Below are 11774 nucleotides of genomic sequence, written 5' to 3' on the forward strand. Positions count from 1 at the left end.
ATCATCTCTCATTGGATTGTCTTGGTGTCCAAGCAAGAATGGATGCATGTTTGTCATTTGTATATTTATCACTTCTCAGAAAACAAATTTTTGTTGCATCTTATTCTTTCTGATCAATACATTTTTCTCTTTACCTATAAACAGATGAGGCTTACTGTTTGGGGAATGTGACCTTGAAACTCTACTGTCAGACACTAAGTTAAAAATGTTCAACTAGGGCTTCCCTGGTGGCGCAGTGCTTGAGAGTCCGCCTGCCGATGCAGGAGACGCGGGTTCGTGCCCCGTTTCGGGAGGATCCCACATGCCGCGGAGCGGCTGGGCCCGTGAGCCATGGCCGCTGAGCCTGCGCGTCCGGAGCCTGTGCTCCGCAAATGGGAGAGGCCACAACAGTGAGAGGCCCGCATAACGCAAGAAAAAAAAAAAAAAAAAATGTTCAACTAATCCTTAAACATTTATTCCCAATCACTAAAGCACTAAAAGACAGGCAACACTGAAGAATGGGGTATGCAAGTTAGGAAAGAAAGAAGAAAAGAAGGAAGGGAGGGAGGAGGAAGCGATAATCACTTCATTTACTATACCTCGGCAGTCTTTAAATGCTCTGCCTGGATGCCACGCTTCTAGTTACCTCTTACCGGTTTTCTCCCCCCTTCAATCTTTACCTTTAACTTGTGTCCTTATATTGCTCTTGCTCTTCATAATTCTTTGTCCCTTAGGTATCTTACTTCCCATGCTCACCACATTCAGTTTCCCTCTCCATTTCTTTCACTGTTTCCCTCTTGTGCAGCTCTACCACAAACTATTCCTACGCTATATATTTATGTAAGTATGCGCTAAAATACAATCGAGCAAATATTGGGACTGACTGACCGGAGAACTTTGTGCAAACTAGTTAAAATTGAGAGCTCTGGGGGAGAGGGTCTCCTCCATCTCTAGGACAAAATAATTGAGAATTAGAAAGTACGAAGAGGAGGACCACTGAAGCCAGCACAGAATCGGGTTATCTATTGCGCCGTGACCTGTATCAAAACACTCAGCCCGTGACTCAAGAAACTTCCTTGTGGCTCTCCTCCGACTGACCTTCGATCAATGCCCTTCCCCACCGTCTCCAGCCCCACTTCCCTTGCACCCACACGCTGCTTTTCACGTCCCTCTCTCCTCACACTTCAGGCCTGTTTCTTCTCCAGATTCTACTTCCATCTCTACATTCGCTAACATTCGGCCCAAATCTCACCCTCTCTTTTCCACTCCCTCCGGTTCTCCGGCTCACGGGCCCCCTAACCCGGCTCCCGCCCTTGGGCCCCTCCCCCAGGTAGCTGGGCGCCTTCCTGCCCCTCACCCCTCCCGCGCACACCTGTCTGCCTCTGACCCTCCCAGCACGGAGCTCGGGCCCTCCCTCCACTCCTCCCGCAGCGCTCGGCTTCCCGCGCCCACCCTGGCCGCCCGCCTCGGGGTCTGGGCGCGCACATGCCCCCCGCCCCGCCCCGCCCCCGCCTCGCCTGGTCCCCGGCGTCTCGGGCCCCCGCCCCCCCGCGGGCCCGCTGAACTGTGGGTAGGCGGCGGCGGCAGCACAGGAGAGCTCGCGGCGGCGGCGGCGGCGGCGGCGGCGGCGGCGAGGCTGCGCGCCCCGAACATGGCTGAGAAGCAGAAGCACGACGGGAGGGTGAAGATCGGACACTACGTGCTGGGGGACACGCTGGGCGTCGGCACCTTCGGCAAAGTGAAGAGTTGAGTACGCGCCGAGGCCGCCGCGCCAAGCTGCCAACCTCGCGGGAGGCCAAGCCCCGGAGCCCCGGAGTCCGGGAGCCCCGGGCCGCGGGCGGGCGGTTGGCAGCGGGTGGCGGGGCCTGGCGGCAGGTGGAGTGGCCCCGCCCGGGCCGCGCGGAGCCTGGGGACCCCGGGAGGGCAGCGTGCAGCGCCTCGCCCCGCGGCAGCTGCGGGCGCCGGGCGAGGGGGTGCGGGCTGGGGCGCGGGCGTCGCGGGGTCCAGGGCCGGCGCCCACCGCGCTTCTCCCGGCCGACCTCAGTGCCTTCCTCTGTGAAGCCGGGAGACTGTGCTGTAGGGCCAGGTGCCTTCCAGCTGGGAGGCTGTACAGATAGGACTGGGGAATGGACTCACGTTCCTGATGGTGGAGTTTCCATTTCGTGCCAGGTGCCCAGTTAGGTGCTTCACGTGTGATCTCCTTTAATCCTTATAGCAGGTGCAGGTGTTATCTTCACCTTAAACGTGAGAAAACGGGGACCCCTAGGGGTCTAGGAACGTGCTCAAGGTCACACTGAAATTGGCAGAACCGTGATGAAGGTCTAAAATGTCCTCTAATTTTGGCCAGGCTGGGCGGTTCCTGACATCCCGATTCTTTCGTGCTCCCAGACTCTGGGTTGGTGGGGATGACAGTTTAGGGGATGCTCCGGGGGCAAGAGCGGGGTGGGTCTTTCTGATGCCTGTGTGAAACGCTGGAATGCAGCTGGCTTGGGTCAGGGCTTAATCAGAACTGGGAGGTCTGAAGGTTGGTTGGTGTTTGTAAAATGGTTCTAGGAAGGCTTCTGGGATGGGGAGGATGGTGATGGGGATCTTGGAGTATGTAGGGCTGAGGCCAGAACTGCTAAGACATGCTCTGCTGAGGTCTGTATTCTTGGTGATGGGATCCCATTTTGGGTGTAGTAAAACAAGCTGGTTTTGAAATTTCTTTACTTCTTACTAGTTAAGTATTGAACTTTCCTGTTTTTCTTGTTAATAAGGGTCACGTGGGATTTAATTAATTTGTCCTCTCTCCAGAACTAGAACGAGCTTATTAAAAATACTTCTCTTTTGATTGTTGCAAATCTAATATTATAAGTAAAATGTTTTTTTTTTTCTTTTTGCAGGGGAAATATTAGGTAGGCAGTTTGGAGGGTTTATTGAGGCCTCTATTTCCTTAAAAAATCATATTTTAACCTTAAATCAAGGCTGTTAAATGGATACAAGAGACTCGTTCATTCCTGTGGCAAGGATCAGCTCTTACTTACTTCCACGTGTCTGATAACCCTTTCATTTGTTCAGAAAACACTTATTGAGTGCCTACAATGTGCCAGGCATTGTTCTAGGTAACGGGGATACCCTAGGAACAAAATCAGATTAAAATCTCTCCTTTTGTGAAGCTTCTCTTCTAGTAGGGGAAGACAAACAATAATTGCAATATGTATATAAAATATTCAATATACAGTATTTTTAGTGCTATTGAGAAAAATGAATCAGAGAAGGGAGGATAGGGAGTTTAGTGAGGTTAGCAATTTTCAATAAGGTTGTCAGGCAAGGCCTCACAGACAGGGTGGTATTTGTGTAAAGACCTCAAGTTTGTAAAATTCTTTGAAGTCCTGTGAGGGCTGTCTTAGGTTTGAAAGACATCATAAAGTGGACAGTTAGGAGAATATATTTAGAATGAATATAGGAGGATCCAGGAATTGGATTAATGCCTGTGACATTACTAAGGACTATTGTGTTTTGACGTTATACCCTCAAACCTTTGCCATCTAGACATGTACACTCTCCAGGTTATATAATGTACACTACGCCCTTTCAAATTGTGTTAAAATTTTGTCTTTTTAAATTCTTCTGTAATCTGAATGTTGGCTAAAACACCCATCAAATCAATCGGTCCATTGTCATAGGACAACTTAAATATCTTTTGTATATATTCTTGAGCTGCTTCTAGGTACTTCTTAAAATATAAACCAACAGAAGGTACTTTGATTTATGAGAAATCCTTTTCTTGGAGGACCCCTTCCCAGTGAGCAACCAACTAGAGGGGTGTTCCTAACACTATATTAGCACTTCTCCAAAGTTAGTCTGTGGTTTCCCATCCAAGGTTAGAATTAGTACAATTGCTTAATAAAAATTATATCAGTTGCTGCAGTCTAAAGTTACTCATTTACAGTTGACCCTGGAAAAACACGAGTTTGAACTGCACAGGTGTACTCCTATAGCAGACTTTTTTCACTAAATACGTACTACAGTGTTATACAGTCCCAGGTTGGTTGACTCCTAGAATGCGGAATCATGGATACTGCAGGCTGACTGTAAAGTTAAATACAGGTTTTCAGCTGCCTGGGGTTCACTGCCCCTAACTCCAGTGTCGTTCAGGGTCACTTGTAATTCTTTAAGGGACTAGAAACAAAAGCACATGCGTTTTAAACACAGCTTTATTCAGGTGTATTTTACATATAAAATTCACCCATTCCAAGTGTACAATTCAGTGATTTTTAGTAACTACCGAATGGTACAGCCATTATCATAAATCGATTTTAGAACATTTTCATCACCGCAGTAAGATTCCTCATGCCCATTTATAGTTAACCCTCAGCCCTAGGAAACTGCGACTCTCTTTTCTGTCTGGATAAATCTGCTTTCTCTGGACATTTCTTATAAATGAGATCATTCAATATGGAGTCTCTCGTGTCTGACTTCTTTAACAATGCTTTTGAGGTTCGTGCATGACATGGCATATGTCAGTAGTTTGTTCCTTTTTATTGCTAAATAATATTTCATTGCATGAGTATGCCACGTTCTGCCTATGCAGTCACCCGTTGATGGCCATTGTTTTCCATTTGGGGCTATTACAAATAATGCCACCACAAACGTTCACATGCAAATGTTTGTGTGGACATATGTTCTCGGACACATTGAGTAGATACCTAAGAGCAGAATTGTTGGGTCATATCATGGTTTTATTTTTAGCTTTGGGGGAAACTGCAGACTTTTCCAAAGTGGTTGTACCATTTTACAATCCCACCAACAGTATATGAGGGTTCTTATTTCTCCAAATCCTAAGATTTGTTTATTGTCTTATTATAGCTGTTCTAGGAGGAGTGAAATGGTATCTCCTTGGGTGAAATGTCTGTTCATATATTTAATTCATTTGTTGAGTTGTTTGTTGTAAGTTGAGTTTATAAGAATCTTTTTTTATAAATTCTGGATACAAGTCCCTTACTGCAAATATTTTCTCCAGGTCAGTTGTTTGACTTCATTTTCTTAATGGTGTCTTTTAAAGTATAAGTGTTTTGAATTTTTATGAGGTCCAGTTTATTGACTTTTTTCCTTCTATGGACGATGCTTTTGGTGTTATATTTAAGAAATCTTTGCTTTGGGTTTCAAGGATTTGCTCGTATTTTTTTTTTAAATAAATGTTTTATTAGCTCTTACATTTACGTCTATGACCCATTTTGAGTTAAAATTTGAATATGGTATAAGATGAGGTTCTAAGGCCAACGTTTTGATTATGGATATCCAATTGTCCCAGCACCGTTTGTTGAAAATATATGCATTTTTATTTGGTATAGAGTTAGACTTTGTAAATTCAATTTCTACTAAAAAACTTAGTAGTAAATGATTTAGTTTTATGTGGCTATAAAAACATGGAAATGGAGGAGTGATGAATATTTTATGTGCCTTCTCTCTTAACTATTGTTATTTACAGATATTGAAAGTTTAACTTCAGTTGTTGATGTATCAATTTACAGACCAAAGTTAGGTACAGTAAACAAAAATGGAAATAACTAGTTTTCATTTAATAGTACTGGTTTCAAGCTATTTTTAAAAAGCATATGGAAATCCTTCTATTTGTTGATAAATAATTGAAGCCTTATTTAAAATATCTTAAACTGATTTTTCTCCATTGTTCTAGTGTAAGAGTACAAGGGGAGTGCTTATGGAAACAGATTATGTGGGCTGACAGGGTTTAGAAGTAATGCTTTTTTATCTACTTAAATTTTTTTCTGTATATTGATTGTTTTGGTTCTTACTCTTTCCAGGGTAAGGTAGAACTTCTGTTTAAGAGCTCTTGTAATTAGACTTGCTTGGTTCTTATCTAAATAATGAACATGATAGAAGTTCTAGAATAGATCTGGTGTTTGTGTTGTACACTGGATGAAGAAAAAAATGTTTTTAATATAATGGTAATTATTTGTTTAAAAAGAAGCCTGTATTTTTGAGGTGAGGACTGATAGATTTGGTTTATGAAATAATTACTCTTCATTGGAATTGTACAACATAGGATCCTTTGTAGTCAAAGTAGCCTTTTCTAGTCAACAAGGTCTCATCAAGGCATTACTTTTTCTGTTTTTCAAATACTTATGTGCATGGCTCACAGAATTGGCTTTCAAGAAATGAAGTAAATATTTTATTAATACCCCACTTATTTTTTAGATAACAGGAAAGATAAGCAAATGGAAAAGTTTCTATTAATTTTTTTAAACAAGTAGTGTTACTTTTTTGAAATGTAAGTGGCAAGTCCTAAATGGTAAATTAGATTTTGGACAACTACCTGGTCAGTTGGTGGGCCTCAGAGTTACACCTATGGTATTTGGGGCCCACACTGACATTGTTTTTGACTCTCATGTAGTATCAAAGGCCCTAAACAAGACATTTAACCTCTCTGGGCTTTGTTTTCTTCTTCTCCTAAAGCCCGGCACTAGAACGTGAAATTTGTGAGGTCTTTTACAACTTATTTTTTAAAGATTTAATTTCAAAAAATGGGAACATTTAATTGTTTCTTCTGGCTTAATGGAAATTTGAATTACTGAAGACCAGAGCTGAAATAAAGATGTAATCTAAAGCAAAAGAAAAGGGAAACACATTTGTAACACTTTAGTGATAAAAGCTACAACTTGAATCAGTTCTTACTATGTTTACTATATATGCAATTGATTTTTATTTATTCCCCAGAGTAATCCTGCATTTGATATTATCTCCATTTTACTAAGGTAGATATTGAGAATCAGCTACTTCAAGTAATTTGCCCAAGGTCATGGTGCTAGTAAGTGGCAGAAATGGCAAATTCAGGGTTCTCTGATGCAAGTCTGGTATATGGAATGGAAAGTAAAAATTCATAGTGTGATATCTTGTGTGTTTCAAACCTACAAGGATATAATTTTTACATGTCCATAGATATTTATCAAGGATTAAGAAAATAAGATTTAAATGTATTTATTTTAATCCAAATTTACAGCCAATAACAGTTTTTTTGAAACTCCATATGGATGGTTAAAAATTATATTTTCATATAAATTTTACTCTGGTGCCTTAATCCATTCCATTTTTTACATGATAAGTTTACTGAATTCTGACAGTTTTAACCCAAATTTTTAAAAATACCAGGTATTTCAGGGTTCCCCCCCATTATGAAAATAACCTTGACTAAAGATTACCAGTAACCTTTAGTAAACAGACTAGAGAATTTGTAAAAAAATAACTTGATGTCCTAGGAAGAAAGAACATTGGTTTAGGAAGGCATTAGCTGGAGATTTGAATTCCATACCACAGCCAGTTATATGAATTTAGGAAAACCATTAAACTTCTCTGAGCCTGTTTCCTCCTTTGTAAAATGGCAATAACAACACTTGGCCTACCTGTTTTCTAGAATTTTTTTGAGGATTAAATGAGTTGAGGCACTGAAATGGCTTTAAAAAATAAATTGCCATACAAATAGATGACACTGTTGTGGAGATGACTAGATACACGGCCATTGTGAGTGAATCCTGCACCCTGTGTGAGGTGTTAATAAGTGTTTGCTGATTGCAATTCTGATTGCAACATTGAGACAGAGCTTTTATAATCTGCCCCTATTTTTTGGTTGCCTGCATTGGAAAGTTCCCAATGACTAATTCATTTGTGCTATATGATAATTATTAATGTTTATATTAAAAATGCAGTATCTTTTTTGGTTAAGCCATGAAATTTGTTTTTTCACAAATATGGAAAATGAATAAAATAAAAATGAAGTGGAAATAACTGAATGTTCATGTAAGTTGCTAGCTGAACTGATTTTACTTTTGAAAATATGCAAATTCTAAACAACTGTTAAACAATACTTCCAAATAATGAAGCTGTATATTTTCTGAAATACTAGAACATTAGTGTTGGAATGAAAATCATTTCATCGTATCTCTCAAACAATTAAGTGAACACTGTGCTATTTAGGGTTTTGTTTTTTGTTTTTGCTGATCTATGTATTGTTTTTTATGATTTCAACATAGGTAATTTTGTCCTTAGTGCTGCATGGATTTTGTTCATTTTGTGTAATCCGTTGACTCTCAAAAGATATTTTTCCATAGGAAACAATGTTATAAATGATGGATAGATTTCAGGTGAAGTCCACAAAGGCAACATGGTATATAGTATAGAGAACACTGGATTTTAGAAGGCCTGGTGTGGAAGTTTGCTGTTATATAAGCCAGCTATGCGGCCTTAAGCCAAAGTCACGTGATCTCTGAAAAAGGGAATAAGACTGTATGTTCTTTTATACTGTTGAGAGTAGTACAGGAGAAAATGTAGGTGAAAAGATACAAGTACTTAACTTTTAAGTACTTTATATATACTTGGGTCCTGTTATGTACTTAAACCTGTAATTTGCTGAACTCTGAGAATAATCTGTGATCTGGTTCTGAGACCAGAATTTATTTGATGATGATGAGGAAAAGTTTAATATCTCCTGTTTTATTTTTCCCTGGTCTTCTTTCTTATTTCATTTGACTATGTTCATTAATCTAATTCTCTAGACGCTGCTCACTTATCACCATCTTCTGTACACCATGCGTATGCATGCAATGCATATATGCAAGCATGTAACAGATGTATATTCCAGGTCTCATGGTAGTGATCGTAGAACTCTTGGAAGAAGGAGGCAAAGCTGGAACAGGGAGGAGGAGGTGAGCAGCAGTTGGCAGTTTTTACATGTGGCTTGTTGTCAAGGTTCTACTTACAGTAGAACCAAAATAATACATGCAGTTCATTTTTTGTAGAACTATGGAAAATGCAGACTCTGAACTAAAAATGCCTTTCTACAAACTTTCTCCTAACATATTTATGTAAATTAGAAAGGATTTTTTTTTTTTTGTAATTGATCATATACTGAGGAAATTACTTCAGTTCTGTGGACTCTCTCCCTTTCCCATGCTGACACAGCACTGCTTTATCTAGGTTTTTTTTTTGTTTTTTGTTTTGTTTGTTTGTTTGTTTTTTGTAAGAACATGCCAAAATATTCACTTACCTCGTGGTCCATGTTAGCCTTCCTTAAAGCATTTCGTACTGTTTTGTAATGATAACACTGCCCCATTTATTCTGAGGTTCCTGTGGTTTCCTTGATAGAGAAAATATTTTATAGAGAAAGCAGTTAATTTTTTGAAGCCAGGTAGGTAATTTAATTGGATCTAACAGAAGATCTAATCTCAAATCCTTTAAGAGATAATGAGAAAGTGGGGGCACAAGACCCCTAAAATACTGAATGGATTATGAAAGTGAGAGCCAATCTCCCTAGTATACTTATTAGATGCAAATATAAGAGCAAACACTTTGAGTCAGGTTGAATGGATTTTTATCTATTATTTAAACCATTGAAATGCATGTGCAAAGTAATGTGTTTATTTTGAAAGGTGGCGAACCATTTTATTTTTAGTTTGGTGTTATTAAGGAAAGAATTTGAGGCAGCTCTTATCTCTGCTAATAATAGAAACCTTCACCCCTTCAAGGGAACAGTATTCTTGCTTAAGTGGTGTCTTATGGTTAACAGTGTTTGCCTCTGATAAATTTTACTGTATTTCTTTTGGTGGTGCTTTAGTTTTTAAAGTGTTAATAATTCCTTTTTTAATTTGCCCTTAGTTTTTTTAAACAGCCTTTTATATAATCATCAAATCTTGCTGTAATGTCTCTTATCTATGTATCAATTTATTAAAATACTTTTTTTAGAATCTTTTTTCTTCATAGTATTTTGTACATTTTACACGCTATTAAAAACATAATGAGCAGTATGTTCTCATTTAACATCTCTCAATTTCTAAATTATAAATTAGTTATAAGTTATCTAGCTATCATAATTGAAAATAATGGAATTAAAATTTTAAATATACCATAAATTTTTCTAAATTCTTACTTTACTTGATAAATACCATAAGTATTAGTTATTTAATTTTTGTTTTTAATGTGTTGGAGCATAACTTGGTACCATATGTATTCCATAATTGACTTCAGTTCTTCCCGACTTAGTTAATGAAATAATAGAACGAATATATATTAAGCATCTACCATGTTTAGTCATATTGGATGTTAAGCAAACTATTTTTACCAGTGTTAAAAATGTGGCAATGATATTACAACAGATGATTTACTAATTTCAAATAAAGAGGAAAATATTCATCACAGAATTTACTTAAATGATTCTTCTCTCACATTTGAATTCTAAGTCAAATATGATATGATGAATCCACCTTTTACTCAGATTTATACCAGGCCCTCTTAGTGCTCTACTAATTCACAGTTAGATAGTATAACAGTTATACTATATGCTGTAAATTTGCTTTTAGTAAGAAATTTGACTTTGTGTCTTACGGTAGCTTTTCAAATAAGATAAAGAAATGTGCTCTGAATGTCTTATTGCTGATGAACAACTATTCCCAAAGAATTTAGGAGTCATTCTAAAGGGAAATCTTTGTCGTTTATTCTATTTAATAAGCATAGTAAGATTTCCTATTTGGGGTAGTACAAAGCTAGATTAGATAATTAATAGACAAAGAATCAGAATTTAAATTTGTATCGGCTGCTTGAATTGCTAGGTAGAATTTAATAGGGCTAAGTGTCAAATCTAGCACTTGGTTAAAAACAGAAACAAAATACAGGCGCATAAAAGAGTAGAACAGTTGATAGCAGTTCCTAAGATGTTGCAGTTCTGTCTGACCATGAGTTTTGGAAATATATATTATGAGTGCTTAAATGTAAAAATTGTTATTGGATAGAAAATAGACCTATGGTGGCCATATTAGTTGATAGTTATAGAGGTAGTGTAGTTCTGTACTTCATATTAAGCCAAATTTTGAATATTGGGTTTAGTTCTTGGCTCCACAGTTTGGAAAAAATCTTAGCCAATTATGTTTCATTCAGAGAATGATCATTATAACTAGGGGAGTTCAAAAAGTATGCCATGTGAGGTATGGTAAAGTATATTTTTCATACTATGAGAAAACCTATTTTAAGTGTGATAGCTGTTTTTAGACAACTAAAGTACCATCATCTGGACAAAGGAGTCCCCATATTCAGTGATGCTTTGGAGGATAGAACTGTGACTATTGAGTGAATGTTTTAAGGAGGCAAATTATAATCCAGAACAATGAGGATCTTTCTATCAAGGAGAATGGCTAGGAATGCTACAACTTATACCACACGTCAGTTTTATTTCTGTTATTGACATACTTGCTTGGGTACCAGATGGCTACCAAGATGGTTGCCATAAAATTTCTAGTTTGAATGGAAAGTTGGCGTAGATAATCTATAAAGTTCTTTTTAACTTTAATATTCTGTTATTGCATATACATTTTTTTACCAGTGTGATTGGCTTCCATATCTGGCTATGATTTCTAACGTGCATCAAATCAATTTTCTAGTCACAAACAATTAGAAAATCTGGAGAAAATTAAAAATCTGAAGGCAGTCAGGACTTGAGTGATCACTATCCCTGGGGGAAGAAAAATGCATTGGAGGGAGTCTGACATTTTATTAGGCTTTTCTCTTTGAGTCATTTGCCAATTTGTAAAAATGGTAACTGTAAGAAGCCTAACAGAGAGCAGTGGCTAAAAGGCACTGCAGAGTTTGAACCCTGGGGAGAACAACAGCTGGAGTTCATAACTTATCAAGGAGGAGGGTCCCAGGTAACCATTTGGGTTTTGGTTGCAACCCCCTGAAGACTGAAATCCTTGGAATCAGCTTAATCCTAGACTTATTAAGATGATGTGCCTCCTGTCTTTATTCTCTGTAGG

The 11774-nt window shown here is 38.6% G+C and overlaps 1 protein-coding gene across 1 annotated transcript in view; it reads left to right on the forward strand.

Annotated features, from left to right (window-relative positions):
- Positions 1 to 1549: 1549 nt before the first annotated feature.
- Positions 1550 to 11774, forward strand: part of PRKAA2 (protein kinase AMP-activated catalytic subunit alpha 2) — a 57622-nt gene continuing 47397 nt past the window's right edge. Inside the window, exon 1 of the mRNA XM_007462563.1 lies at positions 1550 to 1724. Within this exon, the coding sequence (XP_007462625.1) occupies positions 1631 to 1724 (94 nt within the window). The 5' untranslated portion in view covers positions 1550 to 1630. The remainder of the gene's footprint in view (positions 1725 to 11774) is intronic.

This window comes from Lipotes vexillifer, unplaced genomic scaffold (genome assembly GCF_000442215.2).
Source record: "Lipotes vexillifer unplaced genomic scaffold, Lipotes_vexillifer_v1.1 scaffold54, whole genome shotgun sequence".
NCBI lineage: Eukaryota > Metazoa > Chordata > Mammalia > Artiodactyla > Lipotidae > Lipotes > Lipotes vexillifer.